We start from the raw sequence: 25,273 nt of genomic DNA on the forward strand, positions 1-25,273 counted from the left end.
ATCTTTGAAAATCAAGTCAACATTCATCTTTTTTTCTTTCAAAAAGGTAAAAAGGCATTTTTCAATCTTGAAAATGACAATAGTGATTGTGTAAGGATTGTCAAAATCTTATTTAGAACCTGGCTTTCATATCAATCTGTTTTAAAGAAACTCCTGTTGTTTTGGCATCAGACTAGAGGATCCCATTCAAAATAATCTCAAGGCTTTATCTGAATCCCCGATAATCCTGTCTGATGTTATAGGTTTATGACAGCATTACTGTGATTAAAATAAAGCTCCTTCTCTCCGCACAGATCCTCTTGACCGGGACCTTCACCGGATTAGTGCCCTGTGAGGGGGTACAGCTTGTTTCTGGACGCCTCTCTCTACTCGGGTGAGTGATTGCTCTTCTTAAAAAGGATTCTTATCATGCCTGTGCTCAGGCAGTGTGAGGCGCCCCTGAGGTGAGACCCGACGCTTCACTCAGCAGCATTCACTCCACAAGCATCTTTAAACACATCAACAACAGGACATGCTTCTCATCTGCGTGACTACGCTTCACTAACCCTGAGCAATCCCAGGAGACCGAGAGAGAGAGAGAGAGGGGAGAGAGACAGAAACAAACAAACTGTGTCGGACACGCCTCAGCTGGTCTGGCAGGAAAATTGAAACTTTTGTCCGATCTGCTGTACGGCTCTTAAGAAAAGAGTCTGACGGTATGGTGTTGACTGCTGAGGGATTCCTGTTCATTTTCTGCTGCTTTCAAAAGTGAGTAGTTGTAATTTTACTTGCAGTTAAACTCCAAGTGAATTCTCCCTTCCATATCCCTTCACTGAAGTGGGATGGTCATGCTGTCTGGCTGTACTGGAACTGCTCTGCTCTGCTCTGCTCAGAACTGGCTTGATAGACCCTAGGAATGTTTGATTTGGACAACAGCTCTGACCCACAGCAAGACAGGAAGCTGTCTCGGTTACCTGAAACCGTCAGGGCAGACGCAGGTGTAACCGTTGATAGCGTCGACGCACTGCGCGCCGTGGCGGCACTTGTTCTCAAGGCAGTCATCGTAATCTTTTTCACAGTGCTCACCGACGTATCCAGGGAGACATTCACACCTAAAACAGGAGGGGAGACTGTCAATACTGAAACAGGAGGGGAGACAGCACTGTCAATACTGAAACAGGAGGGGAGACAGCACTGTCAATACTGAAACAGGAGGGGAGACAGCACTGTCAATACTGAAACAGGAGGGGAGACAGCACTGTCAATACTGAAACAGGAGGGGAGACAGCACTGTCAATACTGAAACAGGAGGGGAGACAGCACTGTCAATACTGAAACAGGAGGGGAGACACTGTCAATACTGAAACAGGAGGGGAGACAGCACTGTCAATACTGAAACAGGAGGGGAGACAGCACTGTCAATACTGAAACAGGAGGGGAGACAGCACTGTCAATACTGAAACAGGAGGGGAGACAGCACTGTCAATACTGAAACAGGAGGGGAGACTGTCAATACTGAAACAGGAGGGGAGACAGCACTGTCAATACTGAAACAGGAGGGGAGACAGCACTGTCAATACTGAAACAGGAGGGGAGACAGCACTGTCAATACTGAAACAGGAGGGGAGACAGCACTGTCAATACTGAAACAGGAGGGGAGACAGCACTGTCAATACTGAAACAGGAGGGGAGACAGCACTGTCAATACTGAAACAGGAGGGGAGACAGCACTGTCAATACTGAAACAGGAGGGGAGACAGCACTGTCAATACTGCACTCAATACTGAAACAGGAGGGGAGACAGCACTGTCAATACTGAAACAGGAGGGGAGACAGCACTGTCAATACTGAAACAGGAGGGGAGACAGCACTGTCAATACTGAAACAGGAGGGGAGACAGCACTGTCAATACTGAAACAGGAGGGGGAGACTGTCAATACTGAAACACTGTCAATACTGAAACAGGAGGGGAGACAGCACTGTCAATACTGAAACAGGAGGGGAGACAGCACTGTCAATACTGAAACAGGAGGGGAGACAGACTGTCAATACTGAAACAGGAGGGGAGACAGCACTGTCAATACTGAAACAGGAGGGGGGACTGTCAATACTGAAACAGGAGGGGAGACAGGTCAATACTGAAACAGGAGGGGAGACAGGACTGTCAATACTGAAACAGGAGGGGAGACAGCACTGTCAATACTGAAACAGGAGGGGAGACAGCACTGTCAATACTGAAACAGGAGGGGAGACAGCACTGTCAATACTGAAACAGGAGGGGAGACAGCACTGTCAATACTGAAACAGGAGGGGAGACAGCACTGTCAATACTGAAACAGGAGGGGAGACTGTCAATACTGAAACAGGAGGGGAGACTGTCAATACTGAAACAGGAGGGGAGACAGCACTGTCAATACTGAAACAGGAGGGGAGACAGCACTGTCAATACTGAAACAGGAGGGGAGACAGCACTGTCAACTACACTGTCAATACTGAAACAGGAGGGGAGACAGCACTGTCAATACTGAAACAGGAGGGGAGACAGCACTGTCAATACTGAAACAGGAGGGGAGACAGCACTGTCAATACTGAAACAGGAGGGGAGACAGCACTGTCAGGTTACAAGGCCTGGCAGTGGCTGTAAGTGGACTGTAAGGGTGAGGTTATCCTGGTTCCCAGGGGATACCCACGGGGGGGGCCCTAATCTATTGACACATCTGAATATATACAACTAGACTTGAAACTACAAGGCAAACACAGCTACAGTAAATATGGGAGAGAATGAAGTGCAGGTTTTTTTCCCATTACATCATCAAATCGCCATGCCTGTGTTCTTTAATAATTCCTTGGAGTTTTCCACTTTCCAGTGTTCTTCCCAAAACAATGCTGTTGACTACAAAGCTGCCACTGTGTTTTCTGTATGGTAAAGTCTTTTAATGGCAGGCGTCCACACTCACCAATATCCCTTGGAGACAGCGATGCACTTGGAGTCGTGTTGACAGGGGTTCAGTTCTGAATCACAGGGATCGATCACCTCGTCACAGAGCTCACCTATCACAAAGGAAACAAGCACAGTCACCCATTTACACTACTCATGCACAGAGATGAAGCAAGCTAGCCCGGGCTACAGTGTGCCCACGTCCCACATGCGGAAACCAATACAGCTTGGTGTCTTGCCATGGCATTGACAATCAGGAATCGGCTCAGATAATCAGGGCACGTCGTGAAGTTGGGTGTTTTGTGTGAGATCCATGAGAATGGGGATGAAGGGCCTCTCTCAAGGCAAAAGCATCACAGTTTAACAACAATAAGCGTTGTTTCCTGAGTAGGCAAGTGAGTTTACCAAAGAGAGACTGACCTTTTCTTACCCGGCTAGTGCAGGCAGCTTGTAAAGAAAAGAAGCAGAGAAAAACCTTTTAAAACGTTGCACAAGTCAGCAAGCTTGCCACCCTACTGTCAATCGTCCAGCCTCTCAGAGCCCTGCTCGTCTCTCCTCCTCACCCTCTAACACTCGGAAGCAATGGTTTGGTTTCAAGGGGCACAGCAATGCTACCACAGGGGTAACCAGTGGAACCACAAAGTACACACTGGTAACCCTTTCCAGTACCAGTGCTCCATATTAGCACCACCACAGCATCAAGTACCATGTGTGTTCAGAATCCTTTGTGCCGATGAGGATGTGCTTCTGCTAGGGCAGTGGTTCCAGTCCAGGACTTTGTTAAGTGACAATTACCCTGTTCAATGAACTACTTTGGGACCGGGTTGGAAATAATATCTGGACTGGATTTGTCCGGGTTGGGAAGCACTGTGCTGTGGTTTATTCATGTCAACACAGCACACTGGTATTATAATTAGGGCTTCGGTTTTTCGGCTTTTATTCATTTCATTTTTCACTGCTTATTTTGAGCTATTTTCGTGTTTTATGTAAATGTTTTTTTGTGAGGGTTGGGCTTCAGATTTTTATATACTGTACGAAATTTGTGTTTTCGGTTACTTTTCAAAATGCTTGGCCGTTTTTTCCATCAAAACACATATAGCAACTCGACAGTACTCTGAAAATAAGGCATTTGTACCTTATTTTCATTTGCCGTCTTCCACAACGAAATCCTCCTGGTTACGGGCAATTCTGTTTTAAATCGTTCCTAACTATAACACAGCTTTAAATCCCGCGAACAAGCCTCCATTCCTGATTGCAATCTCGTTTTAAATCTGTGGAGTCTCCAATAGAAATGTAGGAATGTGCTGCCACTCAGTAGTTGGGGCGGGTTTAAAGTATTCAGAACGAATCAATGATAGTCAGGAACGCGGGACACTGCTCAGGTGCGCTGGGAAATGTATTTTTTTTATTATTTGTAGTAGGTTTTATTTTTTAATGGGAAAGGGGTGGTCTGTGTGAATTGATTAACCATTCCCACTGAGGCCGTGTGGGGTAGCCAGGGAATCTCCCTGATTGCTCTATCCTCAAACGGGGCTCTGCCGAAGGGAGGGCTATTCTCTTTTCATCATGCAAACAAAACAAGAAAAACCACACAGACTAGGAAGAATAACACCAGTTAGTTTAAGAGAACCAGAACTGTGTTTTTTTTGCTGGACTCTTGCCCCGCCTGGGCTCCTGTGCACAGGGCGGCTCTGTGTGGTTCTCTGGCACGGCTTCCTGCTGTGCGAGGTGGTCTGGCCCGCTTCCATGTGCCAGCATTAGCCGCATTTGGCCACAGGCCTTCTCTTTCTCTCGCGCCAGCTCTTTTTGTCTGGTCTTTTAAAAGACTAAAGAGGCTAGAACTAAAAATGTCAGGGTTGCAATTAGGCATACAGTCTTAATGACAGGGTATGGACTGAACTCTCTCTCGCTCTCTCAACGCGGGCCTCGCCCCCCCTCTGTGGCTGACTCAAGCTTTGTTTCAGCCTCTCAGCACCGGGGGGAGGATCAGGGTGTTTGTGTCATCCGGGGTGAAATTATTCATGTCGGCAGCCAGAAAAAGGGTTATATATACACTGTTTAAAACACAAGCTGAAAACTGTCCAGTCTGCATTTTGAAACAGAGAGTACACTCATTGAATCTGGTTACAGACAGTGGCGTTGCCAAAATCCTGCATCCCCCTTCAGACTCAATAAACGTCCCGAATGAGAAATGCTTTGGCTTCCCAAATCAATGTTTCATTTTATTATTTCACAATGTTTAATTCTGTGTGGTTTTCTCTTCCTGTTTCTACAAAGATCCTTATAAACAAAACTTAGTGTCTTCTCTTTTTATCTTTTAAACCCCGGGGCTGTACACAGCACAGCAGCGCATGGCTTTTACAATGCCTGTGCTTTATCATGATTGAAATACTATTGCACTCTGCTTTACCACTCTCCACTGGGTTCCCACTGCAGTAAAAGCAGCACAGGGAGGAGACTCTGTGTAAACTGCACTCTGCCCCCTTGGTGGGTCAGTCTGCTCTAGGGATCCCCACTGACAGAGCTGTGGTACCTGTGTAGTTGGGCTGGCAGAGGCAGGTGTAGTTGTTGATGCCGTCCACGCAGGTGGAGTTGTTTTCACAGTCGTTGTCATCACAGTCGTCTGGGTTTACCTGACACCTCTCCCCCTCAAACCCCTCAGGACACAAGCAGCTGCAAGGGGAGAGAAAGAGACACAGCTTTAAAAAAATATTTTACTCAACACCACGAGCCACCAACAGCTTCAAAATGCTCGATCACAATTCTACGATATACTGTAACTATAAGAAGCCAAGTGGACAAACATTCTGGATAGTGTTTTCTTCAGTGTGCGGTGAACCGACTGTTTAAAAAAGCTTTTGCTTAAATACTATGAACAGAAAGACAAAAACAAGGATGGAAATAAGACTCATTGTTTACAGTTTGGGCCATTCCTGGTTTTAACATAGCTATGAATTAGCTATTCACTGGAGCTAATCAAACTGATAAACCTGGAATGGGTGATTCTGTTATGCAATAGAAGTCTTATTTCCATCCAAGAAATGCTAGTGTGCAAAACTCTTGCCTCACTGATGGCACTGGTGTTTAGGTGAGTCGCTATAAACATACTGCAGTGTAAGTCAGCAGGGGTCCCTACCACACTGCAGCATGCAAAGCCTCTTACCTGAACTGCTCCCCTCTGCCGATGTGCACGTTGCAGGTGCCTCCATTGGCACAGGGGCTACTGATGCAGGCGTTGATGGCAACCTCGCAGTTCCGACCCTGAGGGGAACAGAGACAGGAGATTTAACAGGACCTGTCAGGATGAACGAGATGCCAGCACACGTCGTTTATCAAACAGCCGGATAGAGGGGTTTCAGGAGTTACAAGTGATAGTGTTTGCTACCGACTACCATGGATGCAGCTGGTATCTGTGTGATTCCTATATTACTGTATCTGGTAACGAAGCCCATAAAATACATTTGAGTAGAAACATGCTGTGTGGCTAAAGGGTTAGAGGCAGTGATTGGCAAGGCGCTCAGACCTTGTAGTGCATCATATCAGTAGCACTGTTGCATCAGCCTCATGGAAAGGCACACAACGTTACTCTGTGGGGTGAACGTTTTAAAGCAAACGCTCAAAGGACTTGGCAGGCTAAGGGTTAGACTCTTATCTGTTCATCTCAATTGCTGTGTCGACAGGAATCCCCTAAAACAAAAACACAAAGCGATTGGATTCAGAGGAACACAAGATTCTACCCAGTGTTTCCAAAGTGAGGCACGAGAACAATCTGGGTGCGCAAGGAACCACAGGCAGCCTGAGCAAAAGTACATGGTCCTGTCTCAAACTAGCAGGAGGGATCAAATTTCACTTTGCAGGAAAGGTGAATCAATACAGGTCCTCCATTTAATATCAAACATCTCAGCTGAAATTAAAAACACCTTCTAACTACACAGCTCCGGAGACATGGAGATAGATTGGATGAACACAGTTTGCCTCTAGCTGTCAGGTAGGCAGGCAGGCAGGCGACCTCACCTTGTACCCAAAGGGGCAGGTACAGTGGTAATAGCCAGTGGGGTCGCTGGTACAGGTGCCGTTGTTCCAGCAAGGGTTGGACAAGCAGGGGTTGCACTTAGACAGCTGGGGCAAGTCTTGGGAGGCTTGAAAGAGAGGAAGAGGGAGAGAGTCAGCGAGCAACACGCAGACACACACACACACACACAATTACAGAGCTGCATGAATTTCATTATAGAGCGCAGACAGACAGACGGACAGATCTACCTTTGCATTGGAACTTGTTGAGGGGTGTGGTGAGGAGGAGTCTGTCCGCCATGTCGGGGGGGCCGCTACAGCGGGCAATCCCTGGCTCCTTGAAGCCAGCCTTCACCCACTCCGAGAGCCAGCGCAGATTACAGTCACAGTACAGGGGGTTCGCTCCCAGAGCCCTGAGACACAGACAGGGAGCACTGACACAGGGTCCACGCAGCAAACAGACACACAGTGCAGGCAAATACCAGGGAATCAAGTTGCAGTTAGTTAGTTAGGGTGGTGCAAGTCCACTTCAATTGGACTCTTCTCACCCTCAGCTCCAGCTCCACTAACAGGATTACTCACAGATGGGACAGAGAGGTTAAGTCATTGAAGGCTCCTTCAGGGACAGCGGAGAGGTCATTGCCATGGAGAGTGCTGGAAACAACAAGAACATGTGTTAGGAGAGGGAAGGAGGAGAGCAACCTCACAGTCAGTTACAATGTTTCTTTTGCAGTTCTTTCACAGAAGCCTTCATCCGACAGAACAGAGAAGAAGGAAAGGCTGTGGTTTAGCCTCTAGATGGGAGATGCACTTACAGCAGTCGCAGGGATTTGAGGCCGCCGAACGCCTGTGCTGGGATGCACTTGATCTGGTTGTAACTCAGAATGCTAAAAAAAATAAAAAATGTAAATAAATTAAAGACACAAAAAATCCAAATCAGTATGATGGCGGCTGGAGTAACGACTCCATGTTTACATGTTCAAACGCTATATAGAATGCATTAGACAGACATGCACATCACACGTGAATTACATGGCAACAGACGTGCGCACTGTTCAACTTACAGAGTAGACAGCTGGGTCATGTTGCTGAATGTCAGCGGAGCCAGAGAACTGATGCTGTTGTTGCTCAGGTCACTGAATGAAACAAAAAAACACAAACAATTAAAACTAAGAATCAGACTAGGAAAGAGCGAGCGACGGAAGTGATGCAGGAGGTGTGACCAAAAACAACTGTGCCACTGTCCCATCACCTGGCACTCCCAGCAATGCTTGTTACATGCTTCCCACAGCTGGTCCAATACAGTTGGCAGTCTTTGCGTGTTATTTTACAGTTTTCAAGTTGAAAAGGGGCCTGGGCCCCACCCCCTCCCCCCTGTGGGAGGCACTTCTGCCAGGAGCTGCAAGTGTGAGGTGTGTGATGGAGTACAAGGGAAGGAGAGCGGACCTACATGAGGGACAGGTGTTTGAGGCTGGCCAGCTCCTTCGGGACAGCAGTCAGGACGTTACCCTCAAGATACCTGAAATTACAAAATACATGCAATACAATTCAATGCAATATACAGAGAGACCGAGTTCACAGTTACACAGCATTCAAATGCAATGGCTGTGTCTGTGCCTGTGTGTGAGTCTGTGTGAGAGCTGCCACCTTGATTAATTTCATACATAGAGATGTCAATGTGTCATTACAAGGTGGATTCCCACAGTGTAAATTATACGCCTCTTGTTTTTTGTGATGTAAGTGTAAGGTGTCAGGTATAACCCTTACATTTTTCTTTCTTTAAAAATGCATTTTTATGCTGCAGTTATTTTGTTATGTTCAGACAGACGGACAGACAGACACCCGGGGTACACACAGCAGGGTTACGTCAGACAGACAGACCGGCGGGGTACTCACAGTTCGGTGACGTCCTTGGGGATGCCCTTGGGCAGGGAGTGGAGGCCCTGGTTGCTGCAGCGTACCACAGTGTCAGTGCAGGTGCAGGACTCTGGGCAGCGGGGGAGGGGCAGGCAGCTGCTCTCCTCTGTACCTGCAGGTGGCGACAGAGAGAGTGGCATGTTATCAACTAACTGCTGGCTGAAACATCATCTTTTTTTTTTTTGTTTTTTGCTTTTTCTGAAGAACAAATTAAGCTGCCAAGTCATCATTTAAGAAAGGACTAAATTACAGCAAACAGCATTTAAAGATTAAGCACACACAATATTGCTCTTGGCCAAGGAGTCTAGTGTTTTCACCTCTCCCAGGACGAGAGAACACATTCCACACGCACAGCAAGCAGAACCCGGTAATAGCTGCTTTTAATCTTGGAGACAAACAAGATGATATCTGCAAAGGCCTGACTTGCTCCAGAGATGAAAAGGACAGCAGCGAATTAGGAAATGAAATGGGAGTTCATGAAGTCTCTGGATCGATCCAACAATAACAGATGGTGTGTCTGGATCGCTTGCAGATCAGCGCGGAAGCCAACAGCTCTCTTCTCAGAGAGAACTCGCTGGAGAGCTGGGCCATGCTAAAGTACTGTATGAGCACTAGTGCCAGCAAACCATTAGATATGCTGCAAAACCCAAGGAACTGGAACCCTCTGAGATAGCCATGGATCTGAGGAGTTACTCTGACCTGCTTTATTAAATCCATAGCTATGGTCCTACATTAATGAATACTGTACCAAAAAAAACTTAGAGAACACAATGACAAACGCTTCCAAAAGCCCAATGTTGAAATAAGTAAATTCCTAGAAGTATAAATACCGTGGCAAAGCATTCAGGACATTAACGATTCACATTAGACATTACCCTTGACATTAACCTGTGAATGGAGCTAATACACAGCTGTGCAAGGTTCGTGTCTGATTTATCGAACTGTCTGCTTGTGTTGTACCATTACAATGGCTTTATTCCTCTCAGTTAATCTGCTCTGCCTCTGCACCTGAGGGTCCCTCCCAGAGGTTAAAGGATATGGAAGAGTGCCAGTCTTACCGTCGCAGGTGAAGTCAGGCAGAGCCACGTCCTGGATGGGGATCTCCTTGAGGAAGGCTGGCTTCTGGCAGCGAGGGTTCCCACTCACCACCTTCCTCTTCTTCAGCCAGTGTCCCAGCCAGGCCAGGTGGCAGTCACACACAAACGGGTTCGACAGCAGATTACTGAGGGGACAGACAGACAGAGATATCAGAGCACGGACGTGCAGACATTGATAACAGAGCTGAGATAATACAAGTTCAGGAAATCATCCAAAGCCATCCATGTTTAAAATCCAGATTGATGGAATGGGTGGAATTGTTAGTTTAATCCATTTCAGATTGTGTTGTTATTATATAGAGGTGGCATTGCTGGACTGACAGCGTTGGAGACTCCTGAGGTAAGGTGATGACTGTAGTTTAGAGATGCAGTCACCTCACCTGTCACCTGACGCCAGACTGAGACACACCAGATCTTACACAGACACATGAAACAGATACTTGATGAAAAAAAAACCAAGACTAAAGCTCGCAAAATACCCCTCCCTCCCGGCTCCATGTTAAAAGAAGGGAACGAAAGAGAGTTCAGATCCACACAGCATTAGCACACAGCTGTTCCCTAATCCCTGCTTAGTGTTCACAGCCTGTCTGGTATTTTTAGTGAACCAGAGCTGGCATGGGATGTGGCAGAGTCAGCCGCTGGATAATTAGAGAGCTGCCTGGCATTGAGAGGCATCTTCCAGCCAGGAGAGAGAGCAGGGAAAGAGCATCTCTTTGTGATGTGGTCCCTGTATTAAACCCAGCTTCCACTCTACAGAGGGCAGCTCCTTCTCCTAACCGCGCTCGCATGAGTACAAAGGGGCTCTGTGCGTGTGTGTGGAGTGCAGGGCATGATGTGCCTGGGACAGTCTGTTCCCAGCAGGCTGCTCCTCTTAAACTCAGTGTCACAGCTAATAGAACGGGTGTGGCTCCAGCGGAATCTGACACATTTTGACAATAAGATCCCAGGGACCAGCAACTTTAAAAGCACATTCAAACACAGCTACAACCTTTTTCTTTTCAGAAATGCAGACCCCTTGTCATGGGGCACTGGGAAGGTGACTTATACTAAGTCTGTCTGAAGATTTACTTTATAACAAAACTGTAGCATAACTCAGCCCCAGCAGCTGCCCAGAAACCCATTTCTGAGCAGCTTGGTTTAAGCAACAAACAAGACCCCCAGCCAGGGCAGTGTGAGAGCAGGGGGCCGCGAGCCAAGGGGGTCTCTGCTCTCATCAGCTGGGTTTCCGTACTGGCCTATTTAATACAGCACGCCATTGCAGACAGCTGCCGTTGCAGAATGCCCGAGTGGCGTGCTCAGTGCTCAGAGGTGCTCACATGGTGGAGAGGGACACCAGGCTGCTGAAGGCTCCGGGGGTGATGCTGGAGATGCGGTTGTCGTAGAGGGACAGCAGCCGGACGGAGCTGAGCCCCGTGAAGGTGGTGTTGTCGATGCAGCTGATTAGGTTACTCCTCAACATCCTGGAACACAAACACAGCGAGAGTCAGGAGCTGCGTCCAAACACTGACTGTACAAGCCTGGCACTGAGCATTAACAACACAGGGAATCCTGCTATCCACCCTGCATCAAACACTCTTGAACTCCGCCCATTGTGACTGAAACTGACTTGCAACAATGTGGACTGAAAGAGAACGGGTTTGAGCCGCTCTGGGGTTACACTGACGGGCCACCGTGTGAAATGGTGTTTTTTGTAACTTCTGTGGTCAGTAGAGTGCTGGGCAGCAGGGATGTGAAACCCACAGGATTGGCCTGATGAGTGGCCTTGTTCTAGCCCTCATCCTTACAGTTTGTTTTGGAGAGCAAGTCTGCCCTTGCTACTGTACTTTACAGGGACTGGAGACTTGAAGTGCCAGCAGTAATTAGTGGCTTGGTTAGAGAAGCACTGAGGGGTCTGGTCTGTGCAGCTCTGGACATTGGCTGTAGGGTTTGATGCAATACAAAAGTAAATGCATTTAATCTGACTGCCAGCACAGGCAACATAACATATGAAGAACACAGTAAATTGAACAGACTGTAGGTAACTCAGTACTGGGGATTGCTATTCAACAGTTTCAATACACAGACAGACAGAAGAGAGAGATATAGTTGTGCAATGCCGTCCCAGTGGATGGTGAGACACTCACAGTGTCTTGAGCCCTGTCAGTCCTCTGAACATGTGGCCCTGCACCGTCTCCAGCTGGTTCCCAGTCAGCAGCAGCTCCTGGACCCCCGCAGCTCCGTCAAAGACCCCCTCGCGCACCTCTCGCAGCTTGTTGTTACTCAGGTTACTGTGGGAGATGGACAGAGACGCGGACAGAGAGACAGACAGTTTGCAGAATTATTTTAGTAAAAAAGTTAAAAACTAAAACTATAACTCAGGCGCTGAACTGATTAAGTAATAAATGGAATAAAAGCTCAAAGACTTACATGTTACGCAGGTTCGGAAGCTTCTTGAAGATCCCTGTGGCCTCCAGGACTGAGATGTCATTATCATTCAGCTGACTATTGAAGAAGAAGGACAGAGTTAGAGGGACAGCGGTCCGCGAGAGATTTTCCAGAGTCAACAGGACTATTAAGAGGTTACTGGCATTCGGAAATGCTAGCTTGTCCACTTTGACCTGACCAGTTTTATAAGTCTATGCCAATCAATCTTGAATTGTTTTTCAGTATAAGACACAGAAACTACAGTGCTTCACATGAGGGCAGTAAATTGTACGTGTGCTTAGCTGTATCAGGGCCCTTCACTACTTCAATGTTTTTAATATGTGTTATGTGTGAAACACAAGTGTGGGGGTAGCTCTGTATGCAGTAAGTTATCCTGTCGTGTGTTCTTACAGGTCGGTGGTGTGGTGGGGGAGGTGGGCTGGGATGCGGGTGTGTTTCTGGTTAGGGTTATGGTTATGGTTAGGGGGTAGCTCTGTATGCAGTAAGTTATCCTGTCGTGTGTTCTTACAGGTCGGTGGTGTGGTGGGGGAGGTGGGCTGGGATGCGGGTGTGTTTCTGGTTAGGGTTATGGTTATGGTTAGGGGGTAGCTCTGTATGCAGTAAGTTATCCTGTCGTGTGTTCTTACAGGTCGGTGGTGTGGTGGGGGAGGTGGGCTGGGATGCGGGTGTGTTTCTGGTTAGGGTTATGGTTATGGTTAGGAGGTAGCTCTGTATGCAGTAAGTTATCCTGTCGTGTGTTCTTACAGGTCGGTGGTGTAGTCGGGGAGGTGGGCTGGGATGCGGGTGTGTTTCTGGTTAGGGTTATGGTTATGGTTAGGAGGTAGCTCTGTATGCAGTAAGTTATCCTGTCGTGTGTTCTTACAGGTCGGTGGTGTGGTGGGGGAGGTGGGCTGGGATGCGGGTGTGTTTCTGGTTAGGGTTATGGTTATGGTTAGGGGGTAGCTCTGTATGCAGTAAGTTATCCTGTCGTGTGTTCTTACAGGTCGGTGGTGTGGTGGGGGAGGTGGGCTGGGATGCGGGTGTGTTTCTGGTTAGGGTTATGGTTATGGTTAGGGGGTAGCTCTGTATGCAGTAAGTTATCCTGTCGTGTGTTCTTACAGGTCGGTGGTGTGGTGGGGGAGGTGGGCTGGGATGCGGGTGTGTTTCTGGTTAGGGTTATGGTTATGGTTAGGGGGTAGCTCTGTATGCAGTAAGTTATCCTGTCGTGTGTTCTTACAGGTCGGTGGTGTGGTGGGGGAGGTGGGCTGGGATGCGGGTGTGTTTCTGGTTAGGGTTATGGTTATGGTTAGGGGGTAGCTCTGTATGCAGTAAGTTATCCTGTCGTGTGTTCTTACAGGTCGGTGGTGTAGTCGGGGAGGTGGGCTGGGATACGGGTGTGTTTCTGGTTGGAGCAGTCGACGACAGTCCCCTCACAGCGGCAGCGCTCCGGACACACCAAGTCCTGGAAACAATCCCCACTGAGACGAGTGCGGTAATCCTCGGAGCCTGGCACGGGACAGCACAGTGTGGTTAACAGAGAGGGAGCCGGACTCTCAATCACTGACTCACACACGCATGCACACACCCACCCACACACCCACCCACACAATCACGCACGCACTCACCCATGCACGCACGCACCCACACACGCACGCACGCACGCACGCAAACTGACACTCACTGCCCCACTCAACACGCAGGCAGACACAGTCACTGCAACACCTTTATTTGTTTAATTTGCTGAAATGCCTGCCTTACTAAATAACAAAACAATGAACAATGATAAAGATAACTAATGCATCACGGGTACGTTGTGCAGTGTTAGCAATTCATTGTTGCTTGACAGTTTTTGTTAAAATCTTATCCTAAGGTTACTTTGTTATAAAGTGATAGCAGACACATTCCCCTCTGTAATTTCTCCATGCAGGTTGCACCTGTATTTGCTCAGTATAACTGACACTGTCTGTATGGAGTTACTGCAAGGTGACAACCGCCCTTGTTAATCCAGAATTTTTCTCCATAGAGCCACAGCCGAGCAACATCCTCATGTGTTCTGCGGTGAGGATCTCTTATTGAGGTGGTTTGTGGCTCTGAGGCAGACTAATCTGAACCGTGAATCGTTACAGTGCCCCTTAATTCTCCCTCAAAGCCGGACTTGGGGTTATCGCGTAGAGAAGGCCCCAGAGCTATCCCAGCATGCCATGCTGTGTGCCAGCGCCCAGCGGTCCCTGGTGCTTGACAGAACCATGTTGAGCGAGTCCAGGAGGAAGCACATGGTTAGATCAAGCACAACGGACAGCCACACGAAGAGTCAGAGGAGAGAACAGCCAGACAGAGCAGCCAGGAAGCCGGGCCCAGACAACGAGGTGCCCCCATGCACAGACGGGCACTCCAGCTCACTGCCCCGGAAACACCCCAAAAAACAGATATACCCTCCGGAAAAAACAAAAAACAAAACACATTCCCACATTTAAATTGTACCCAAAATTTTCAGCCTGCACCACTGTCATTGTTCCAAAGAACCCCCCTCCTCCCCAAACAGTAATTCCAAAGAGAAAGACTTTGCAGTTGGTTATGAAGAAATGATAAAAAAAGAAACACAAGCTTTATTCAGTCGCCCTTTTTTTCAGCTGTGGCCAAAAGAAATACCGCAAAACATCCAGCGTTGAAACCAAACCACCCACACACCTTTGATGTATTAAAAAAAAAAGGAATTATACATCAGAGGACGATTATGAAGCATGTTTCCCACATTTGAGAGGATTCGCTGCAGATTCAAACTGTTACTGCTGGGGTTAGTTGCCCTTGTACTGCAGGGCTTCGCAGTGTAAACCCAGCGGCCTGTGAGACCCATGTCAGTATCAGCACAGCCCGGGGGGTTGCACTGGCGATGGCAGTGCGTTTCACATGTGATACGGTAAGTAACGTGAGCAGCCGATGTTGAGAAGCTCTTCCTCTCTCTTCACCTGAAACAAATAGCCTTGGAATGTCCTGTCCGCATTCCTGAGGCGTTAGCACAGCCCTCGAGAGCTACGCTCCCCTGCACCAGACCATCACTCGAAGCTGCTGGATGCACTTACATGAGGATGAATTAGCACAAGGCTGTTGTGCCAGCCAGCTAGTGCAGTCTTTAGAGCCAGAGGCTCTCAGTTCAATTCCTCATCTAAAGGCTAAAGTTGCTACACAGTATATGGCTTTATTAAAAAGCAACTACTGTATGCGTTAATAATGTAGCAGAATAAATCAGCATCCAGGCTTTGAACAGCATGTGAATATAGAATATTATTTCAATCACCCTGCTGGGGGACTGAATAGCAGTCTTGCAGTTTGACAGTGCTTTTAAGGGTTAAGTCAAAGACTTGACGGACTGTTTGCATTAGGTTTATGTGTAGATGCCCCTGGAAGCATGTGTGCTCCTGTTGGGGGGGGGGGGGGGGGGGGGGGGGGGTGGTTACCTGAGCAGCGGAACTTCTTGCTCTTGACCTGGCTGATGCGCTTGTTGGCGAGGCGGCGGGGGTGGCTGCAGCGGGCTCCACTCGTCTCTATGGGGTTGTCCAGCAGGTAGTCAGCCAGCCACTTCAGGTGACAGTCGCACACGAAAGGGTTCTGAGCCAGGTGCCTGAGAGAGACAGCAGCAGGAGGATCAGACACACAGTGACACATCCACAACTTCAGATGGTTGAAAGTACTCTGAGGAAGGCACTAGCCAAAACGTTTGTCTACCTGACTTAGTTCTGTAGCGTTTTACTTTAACATGATACAGAGGATAAGGACTGAGGATCGAACCCAGGTTTCCTTCGTTTTTTAGACTAGTGAGCTCAGTCAGCGAAGCAGACAGACTATAAGCAGACAGTAATCTATATACTGTAGCTACCACTCTACAGCTAACAAAGAGGAGGTTGATTAACACTTGCACTCATATCTCGAGCCCTAAATGAATGTCCTGGCATTGCAAATGTATTATGTATTATAAATGTATTAGGTTTCAGTGGTGCAGGTATGAAATGGTTAAAGTGTGTGCGTCCCTGGGAGACTGTGTGAGACTGTGCTGCTGCTGCTGTTGCAGGGTACTCACAGTGTCTGGATGGAGCGCAGAGGAGTGAAGAGCCCCTTACTGATAGTCTGCAGCTTGTTGTCGTACAGAGACAGCAGGTTGAGGTTCTGCAGGTCCTGGAAGGTGTTTATGCGCAGGCAGTTAATCTTGTTAGCGTTCAGCAGCCTGCAGAGCAGCACAGGGAACACAAACATGGTGAGGGACAGCACAGCCACACATTCACCATCATACCCTGAGACGCAGACGCACCCCCGCGCATTCACCATCATACCCTGAGACGCAGACGCACCCCCGCGCATTCACCATCATACCCTGAGACGCAGACGCACCCCCGCGCATTCACCATCATACCCTGAGACGCAGACGCACCCCCGCGCATTCACCATCATACCCTGAGACGCAGACGCACCCCCGCGCATTCACCATCATACCCTGAGACGCAGACGCACCCCCGCGCATTCACCATCATACCCTGAGACGCAGACGCACCCCCGCGCATTCACCATCATACCCTGAGACGCAGACGCACCCCCGCGCATTCACCATCATACCCTGAGACGCAGACGCACCCCCGCGCATTCACCATCATACCCTGAGACGCAGACGCACCCCCGCGCATTCACCATCATACCCTGAGACGCAGACGCACCCCCGCGCATTCACCATCATACCCTGAGACGCAGACGCACCCCCGCGCATTCACCATCATACCCTGAGACGCAGACGCACCCCCGCGCATTCACCATCATACCCTGAGACGCAGACGCACCCCCGCGCATTCACCATCATACCCTGAGACGCAGACGCACCCCCGCGCATTCACCATCATACCCTGAGACGCAGACGCACCCCCGCGCATTCACCATCATACCCTGAGACGCAGACGCACCCCCGCGCATTCACCATCATACCCTGAGACGCAGACGCACCCCCGCGCATTCACCATCATACCCTGAGACGCAGACGCACCCCCGCGCATTCACCATCATACCCTGAGACGCAGACGCACCCCCGCGCATTCACCATCATACCCTGAGACGCAGACGCACCCCCGCGCATTCACCATCATACCCTGAGACGCAGACGCACCCCCGCGCATTCACCATCATACCCTGAGACGCAGACGCACCCCCGCGCATTCACCATCATACCCTGAGACGCAGACGCACCCCCGCGCATTCACCATCATACCCTGAGACGCAGACGCACCCCCGCGCATTCACCATCATACCCTGAGACGCAGACGCACCCCCGCGCATTCACCATCGTGAAAGGACACTTACAGCAACTGGAGTGAGACAAGCCCTTCAAACAGCCCCTTGGGTATCTCCGCGATCTTGTTCCCGTACAGCACCCTGCAAAGACACAAAACACAGTGTGCAGCGCCATCAGAGCCACGCACCCCCGAACAATCCTGGAACAACCCCAGGAACTGGGATCGCTTCAGGCATTGAAAACAATTCATCTAATCTGCGAGCATTATATAACCAGAGCTGACAGTGATTCATTTATACAACAGGAACAGGCAGGATGGACTGCGTGTGTGTGTGTGTGTGTGTGTGTGTGTGTGTATGTGCCTCTGGTCTATATTCATGCATGTACTGTCTGTCTGTCTGTATGCATGTACTGTCTGTCTGTCTGTCTGTCTGTCTCTCTGTATGTATGTTTGCATATCAGAATTCTAACTTTTATACAAAATGAGCAAAGCATTTTGTCCTAAATTAAGTGCATGTGTCCAGACCTCTCTCATGCTTCAGCGAGAGGTGATTGATAAAGACAGGATGGCTTCTTACTGTGAATTCTATTAATACTCATAGTGTTACTAAAGAGGAGCTAACACATGATTCCCACTAAATTCATTAATCCATACTGAACTAAATCTGAAGCGAACGTCAATTCATTTCTCAATGCTTACTGATAGCAGCAAGTGGTGCTGTTTTTCACTATAAGAGAGGTCTGTGTTGCTAATGAATTCATTTTAGGTTTGGAGTTTTGTAGAGCTGGAGTTGAATTGATTCATGTTTTTTTCAGTTGTAATTGCTAAGTGCTGTAGTGACTGTGTGGCTGAGAACAGTAAAACTCAGGTGTGAGGTACAGCAGCACAAGGTCCCCAAAATCATCTCATGTGAAGAAACACGAAAAAAAAGAAATGCAGAAAGCGGCAACTTAAGATGTGAGAAAACATGTTGCAAGTTTCTCACACAGCATTTCAACATGCTATTTTTGACCACCTCTGTCATGTAGGCATCACTGTGCTCTTATGAGATTCTCTAAATAATGCAGCCTTCAGATCTGACTCTGCTCTGTCTAACACACCCCAGTCCTAATTTGAGCGCAGCTGCTTTCAAACCCATAGAGTCGAAAGTATTGGCATTGCATGATTCACCACATGTGGCATTGAGCAGCCTACAGTGGGCTGGCTTGTGTATGAGGGTCTGAAAGCTTCTCCAGTCGTATTACAGGTCGTCACTCTGTGCCTCTGATGACAAGATGCTTTCAGGGTCAAAGGCGTTCAATTGGCAAGGCTGCGGTTTGGTGTAAATTGGAGAGTAATTACAACCGAGACAAATAAATATCACGTTTCGGAAAAGCTCCAGCTAAATCATGTGATTATGCACACTGAGAAGTGCCTGCTTCAGAAGCAGCTCTAAAATGAAGACAGGCACAGAGTGTCTGTGAGTGGAGGGGAGGGGGCAGTGGAACTGGGTTCTGTGTGAGTTGAATGGAAGGGGGCAGTGGAACTGGGTTCTGTGTGAGTTGAATGGAAGGGGGCAGTGGAACTGGGTTCTGTGTGAGTTGAATGGAAGGGGGCAGTGGAACTGGGTTCTGTGTGAGCTGAATGGAAGGGAAGGGGGTAGTGGAACTGGGTTCTGTGTGAGCTGAATGGAAGGGAAGGGGGTAGTGGAACTGGCTGGCACTCACAGAGAGGTGAGGGAGCGGAGACCCAGGAAGGCATCCGGGGCTATATCTGCTATCTGGTTCTTGCTGAGGTCTCTGCAAAAGAAAAAACAAACCTAGATTAGCAGCACTTAACAGAGACTATTGGGATCCACTGCTGTCTGGATCATTAAAACCAATTTAGCAAATTGTGTACGACGTCAAATGTGAACAATATTCCCATATATATATATACACACACACACATATATAATGTTTTGGAATAGCTCTGATTTGAATTTGATTAAGCTTGCGCCTCATAACTATAGAAGTCTAGGAAAGATTACCTACTGTATTGTATGCCAAAAGACAAAAGTGCTCAGAGCTGCTGTCTGCTTGATACGACAACAAGACCACTGTCAACTACATTATTCCTAATTCATCAAACTCTGGCTGCTGCAATCACTTTTTCCAGGAGTGTGCAACATCCCACAGCCTGGATGTGCTTCTGTGGAATTCAATATTCCACACGAATAGAGTTACAGCCATCCTTTTGTATTTGAACATGCCCCAGAGCCCAGTCTCTGCTGTACTCACATCCTCTTCAGCTTCTTGTACTGGGAGAAGGCGCCACGGGGGATGCTTTTGATCAGGTTTTGCTCCAAGCGGCTGTAAAGAACAGAAACACCCATCAACCCTCTCATCACTCACAATGCTAGCATCATTAACCTTGTAGCTCCTTGCATACAAGCCCACTCCACATGAAACCACAACAGAGCCCAGGACAGGTTAGTTAACAGGTTAAGATGCAAACCTTGCAGTTAACTATAACCCTACCAAAGGAAGTCACAGACAGTAGTGCACTGAAGACATGGGAAAGGCTTTTAGTATTTCTACGTACTGTGAAGTCTGGAACATTTGAGCACCAAAGATAACTAATGTCTAGTAATGTGCCACAGTCATGGCAGAGGACATGTTCAAATGTATTTTTTATTATATTTAATATGCAATACACAGAATATGGGGAGAGCAAGGGTATAAGCCTGGCCCATCTCTAGTGCATAATCAGACACTAGTATCGGCAGCTAGAAACTAAAACATCTAGCAAAGCTTTTATAGCAGGTCAGCCCTGACTTTTCTAATAAAGCCAACGTCTCCCCCGCTCTCTAATCAATCTCCTTTGGTTTGTGTGCTGGGTGGGGGGTGAGTGCTTTCATCGCCTCCTCATTTGCCGTCTTGACGGCTGAGCTGGACAGACGGGAGGGAGATAAAGAGCTCCAGGCTTCTCAGCAGATGCCAAGCCACATTCCAGTGCAGAGGACGAGCTCATCCGTCTTCCTGACTGATGCTGTTCCAGCACCTTGGTGACGTCCCAATTCATCCTGCCCACGCAGGATATCAGCAGAGCTATCGATTCACACTACAGTTAAAAATGGGGCAGAGTGACACTGCTGGAGAGCTGAGTGTGTAGACTAGTGCTCATTATTACTAAGATGCAGGGTAATGACAGTGCTGCAGAGCTGAGAGCTGAGTGTGTAGACTAGTGCTCATTATTATTGAGATGCAGGGTAATGACAGTGCTGCAGAGCTGAGAGCTGAGTGTGTAGACTAGTGCTCATTATTACTGAGATGCAGGGTAATGACAGTGCTGCAGAGCTGAGAGCTGAGTGTGTAGACTAGTGCTCATTATTATTGAGATGCAGGGTAATGACAGTGCTGCAGAGCTGAGACTGAGTGTGTAGACTAGTGCTCATTATTATTGAGATGCAGGGTAATGACAGTGCTGCAGAGCTGAGAGTGGAGTGTGTAGACTAGTGCTCATTATTATTGAGATGCAGGGTAATGACAGTGCTGCAGAGCTGAGAGTGGAGTGTGTAGACTAGTGCTCATTATTATTGAGATGCAGGGTAATGACAGTGCTGCAGAGCTGAGAGCTGAGTGTGTAGACTAGTGCTCATTATTACTGAGATGCAGGGTAATGACAGTGCTGCAGAGCTGAGAGCTGAGTGTGTAGACTAGTGCTCATTATTACTGAGATGCAGGGTAATGACAGTGCTGCAGAGCTGAGAGCTGAGTGTGTAGACTAGTGCTCATTATTACTGAGATGCAGGGTAATGACAGTGCTGCAGAGCTGAGAGCTGAGTGTGTAGACTAGTGCTCATTATTACTGAGATGCAGGGTAATGACAGTGCTGCAGAGCTGAGAGCTGAGTGTGTAGACTAGTGCTCATTATTACTGAGATGCAGGGTAATGACAGTGCTGCAGAGCTGAGAGTGGAGTGTGTAGACTAGTGCTCATTATTACTGAGATGCAGGGTAATGACAGTGCTGCAGAGCTGAGAGTGGAGTGTGTAGACTAGTGCTCATTATTATTAAGATGCTGGTAATGACAGTGCTGCAGAGCTGAGAGTGAGTGTGTAGACTAGTGCTCATTATTATTAAGATGCAGGGTAATGACAGTGCTGCAGAGCTGAGAGCTGAGTGTGTAGACTAGTGCTCATTATTATTGAGATGCAGGGTAATGACAGTGCTGCAGAGCTGAGAGCTGAGTGTGTAGACTAGTGCTCATTATTATTGAGATGCAGGGTAATGACAGTGCTGCAGAGCTGAGAGCTGAGTGTGTAGACTAGTGCTCATTATTATTGAGATGCAGGGTAATGACAGTGCTGCAGAGCTGAGAGCTGAGTGTGTAGACTAGTGCTCATTATTATTGAGATGCAGGGTAATGACAGTGCTGCAGAGCTGAGAGCTGAGTGTGTAGACTAGTGCTCATTATTATTGAGATGCAGGGTAATGACAGTGCTGCAGAGCTGAGAGCTGAGTGTGTAGACTAGTGCTCATTATTACTGAGATGCAGGGTAATGACAGTGCTGCAGAGCTGAGAGTTGGAGTGTGTAGACTAGTGCTCATTATTACTGAGATGCAGGGTAATGACAGTGCTGCAGAGCTGAGAGCTGAGTGTGTAGACTAGTGCTCATTATTATTAAGATGCAGGGTAATGACAGTGCTGCAGAGCTGAGAGCTGAGTGTGTAGACTAGTGCTCATTATTACTGAGATGCAGGGTAATGACAGCGCTGCAGAGCTGAGAGCTGAGTGTGTAGACTAGTGCTCATTATTACTGAGATGCAGGGTAATGACAGTGCTGCAGAGCTGAGAACTGCAGTGTGTAGACTAGTGCTCATTATTATTAAGATGCTGGTAATGACAGTGCTGCAGAGCTGAGAGCTGAGTGTGTAGACTAGTGCTCATTATTATTAAGACTAGCGCTCATTATAATTAAGTGCTGGTAATGACAGTGCTGAGAGTGGAGTGTGTAGACTAGTGTTCATTATTACTGAGATGCAGGGTGATGCCAGCACTGCAGTGCTGAGAGTGCAGTGTTTACACTGAGCCTAGCTCCTCACATTTCCACGATGCCCTCTGGCAGGTTGGCTGGTATCTCGGTGAGCCTCTTGCCTCGGCAGTCCACAATGTTGTTGTTGCAGGTGCATGAGGGGGGGCAGGAGGTGGCCTGGGCACTGCAAGTATGGGGCTCCTTGGACTGGGGACCTGGCAGTGGGGAAGCAGGAGGAAGAGAATAGGTTCATTCATTAAACTATACTACAATACAGTATCTTTTATTCAACATTTTGCACGTTTAAACATTTGTTTTTGCACTTTGACTCGCTTCTACCAAGAACGACCAAATGTTCAGCCTTCACCTCTGAATCAAGAGGGACAAACTGTGGAGTGCAATGAACCATTTACAGTACATCTGTATTAAACCAGATTAAACCAGTCGTCTGACACACAGTCACTACCCAGAACCAAAACAAAGAAAATGACTCCCCCTGAACCTCTCATCCCTATCACTGACAAAACAGGACTGGTGTGCCCGTCATGGGACCCAACGACCCTGTACAGCAAAGAACTGCTCTGGCAGTAACATGAAGACATGTGTTCAAAGGCAGCCCCAAAAGCGTTGGCTGGATAGGGACCAGGAATTCCTGAAACCCGATGGTGCCATTTCACAAGGGTTCATTATTAAGAGCTAAGTGATATTACCCAGACTATAAGTGACTTTACAATTGTAGAGCAGACAGTAGATTTACAGTACAGACCACAGCAATATACTGTACAGAGCACCAAAAAAAACACTTCACTCATTATAACAAGCCTGAAGGGCGGAGCCAGCCAAAAAAAAAATCCAACAACAACAAAAAGCCAGCTGCTTGTGTTTATAATCAGTGGTGAATCGAGTTAGCTTGTGGAGATGCATCTCCTGAGTCATTACTGCAACACTTTCTGAAACGCCCCACACTGTACACGGATAAGGCTCTGTCTTTTAGAAACACTAAAATAAACTTTGTAAATTCAATGACACGCGTTTCGACAGCAGTCTTCAGCATCTTGTACATTATTTAAAATGGTAAAGCTTGTTTATAGAGACTTTAAGAATTTATAAGCACTCTCTTAGGCACCGTAAACTTGATTTGTTTAATCAAAATAACATTTCAAAAAAACAAACCAGACCTTCCAACAGTCCCTGAAGTGCTCCTTGAAGACATCGAGAGGCCACATATCATCTGAACTGGTACTTGTGTCAAACAGCAATGTCTACCTGCACTGCCACTCTAGATCTGGTGCCCTGTTATGCTACCTGCAACGTTGTTTCTGTACCTGTACAGATGAAATCCTTCTTCTGAACATCCACCACGTTGAGGCCCCGCATGTGCGCCGGAGCCATGCACTGCGTGAACTGCGCAATCCCCCGCCGCTGCCGCAGCCAATCAGAGAGCCAGCTGAGGTGGCAGTCGCAGTGCAGGCTATTGGAGTGGAGGCGTCTGGGGAGGAGCAAGAGAGAGAAGCACAGCCAATCAGAGAACAGGAGGCTAGACACTGACCCAGCAAAGAGATGGAGACCCACATGGAGTTTATGCGCTTCTCATTTAAGGAATACAGCGTTTACTCACTCCTACTCTGGTGGGAGAAGCAGATCCTGGCTATACCAAAGGTTAGAAGCAGAGTGTTTGTTTATATGGGCACAGATGCACCTGTGAAAGATAAGGGATGGCACTGGACTCTGTCTGGGGAAGCTGGAGCCCTGTATCTGTCTGTGAGTCTCACTCAGGTAGTCTTGTTGGAACCACGTCAGTGCTGATGAGAGACTGTCATCCCAATCCCATTTACTACTATAGTCTCTTTAGAAATATTGAAAGATGATACTTTTTTTTTTGGGGGGGGGGGGGGGGTGGGGCATTTAAACTGTGGGGGTCGTTGGACACTTCCAATCCCACAATACATGGTATATGAGGAGCTTTAGCACAGTGTAAATTCAAATCAATCCACTACAGGAAAAACTCAATACAAGGAGACCATGCAGAATGAATGCAAACAGGAGCCCACAAAGCCAGTCCATACAACAAACACAGCAAACACTGTCAGTGGACAGTGCAGCTCCTCTTTAAACTACAGGATCCTACAGGTCTCTCTTACCACAAGCAGTAGGACCGGTACTTACAGAGTGCGCAGTTTGGGCATGTGGTGGAAGCTGGAGAGCGGGATGAGGGTGATGTTGTTACTGTTGAGGGTGCTGCAATGAGAGAGGAAGAGAGTCACTATGAATCACCGAAGCCTGAATGTAGCCGTACGTTTCCTGCAGCAAAGCAAGCAAAGAGCACCCGGACTGGATTGCTGACCGCTGGTGTGATTCCAGGTCAGCAGCACCAGCATGATGCTCACCTGCTCCCATGTGTGCCCCCCGCAGAGCTGCCTCTCTGCTCGTCTTACTCTGAAGGGGTTAATGCACCAAGACAGATAGGAGACACAGTGGCCCTAAGGGTACCAGAGTGTTTATCCCACACGTAACTAACCATTCGCTTGATAGTTCATGAAGTCGTCTATTTTTGTTTAATAGATTGAAGATTGCGGGTGCTGTGGAGCGCTCTGAATTCTCTGAATGATGGCAAAGCCCTCACTGCTGCAAGCTGGCCAGTGAAATAAGAAAAAATTAATAAG

General features: G+C 47.9%; 1 protein-coding gene across 2 annotated transcripts in view; it reads right to left on the reverse strand.

The window, feature by feature from the left end:
- The window catches only part of LOC121297207 (slit homolog 3 protein-like), a 111,467-nt gene that overhangs the window by 11,770 nt on the left and 74,424 nt on the right, over window positions 1-25,273 (reverse strand). For both annotated transcript variants that reach the window (XM_041223348.1, XM_041223349.1), the window contains 24 exons: window positions 24,777-24,848; window positions 23,936-24,099; window positions 22,681-22,825; window positions 19,874-19,945; window positions 19,322-19,393; window positions 17,683-17,754; window positions 16,421-16,564; window positions 15,801-15,964; window positions 13,701-13,851; window positions 12,349-12,423; window positions 12,066-12,209; window positions 11,259-11,402; window positions 9,904-10,067; window positions 8,825-8,957; window positions 8,379-8,447; window positions 7,993-8,064; window positions 7,744-7,815; window positions 7,511-7,582; window positions 7,178-7,341; window positions 6,932-7,056; window positions 6,081-6,178; window positions 5,451-5,590; window positions 2,937-3,030; window positions 954-1,091 (listed from right to left, as the gene is read on the reverse strand). In XM_041223348.1, the coding sequence (XP_041079282.1) occupies window positions 954-1,091; window positions 2,937-3,030; window positions 5,451-5,590; window positions 6,081-6,178; window positions 6,932-7,056; window positions 7,178-7,341; window positions 7,511-7,582; window positions 7,744-7,815; window positions 7,993-8,064; window positions 8,379-8,447; window positions 8,825-8,957; window positions 9,904-10,067; window positions 11,259-11,402; window positions 12,066-12,209; window positions 12,349-12,423; window positions 13,701-13,851; window positions 15,801-15,964; window positions 16,421-16,564; window positions 17,683-17,754; window positions 19,322-19,393; window positions 19,874-19,945; window positions 22,681-22,825; window positions 23,936-24,099; window positions 24,777-24,848 (2,760 nt within the window). The remainder of the gene's footprint in view (window positions 1-953; window positions 1,092-2,936; window positions 3,031-5,450; window positions 5,591-6,080; window positions 6,179-6,931; window positions 7,057-7,177; window positions 7,342-7,510; window positions 7,583-7,743; window positions 7,816-7,992; window positions 8,065-8,378; window positions 8,448-8,824; window positions 8,958-9,903; window positions 10,068-11,258; window positions 11,403-12,065; window positions 12,210-12,348; window positions 12,424-13,700; window positions 13,852-15,800; window positions 15,965-16,420; window positions 16,565-17,682; window positions 17,755-19,321; window positions 19,394-19,873; window positions 19,946-22,680; window positions 22,826-23,935; window positions 24,100-24,776; window positions 24,849-25,273) is intronic.

Source organism: Polyodon spathula, chromosome 22 (genome assembly GCF_017654505.1).
Source record: "Polyodon spathula isolate WHYD16114869_AA chromosome 22, ASM1765450v1, whole genome shotgun sequence".
NCBI classification, from domain to species: Eukaryota; Metazoa; Chordata; class Actinopteri; order Acipenseriformes; family Polyodontidae; genus Polyodon; species Polyodon spathula.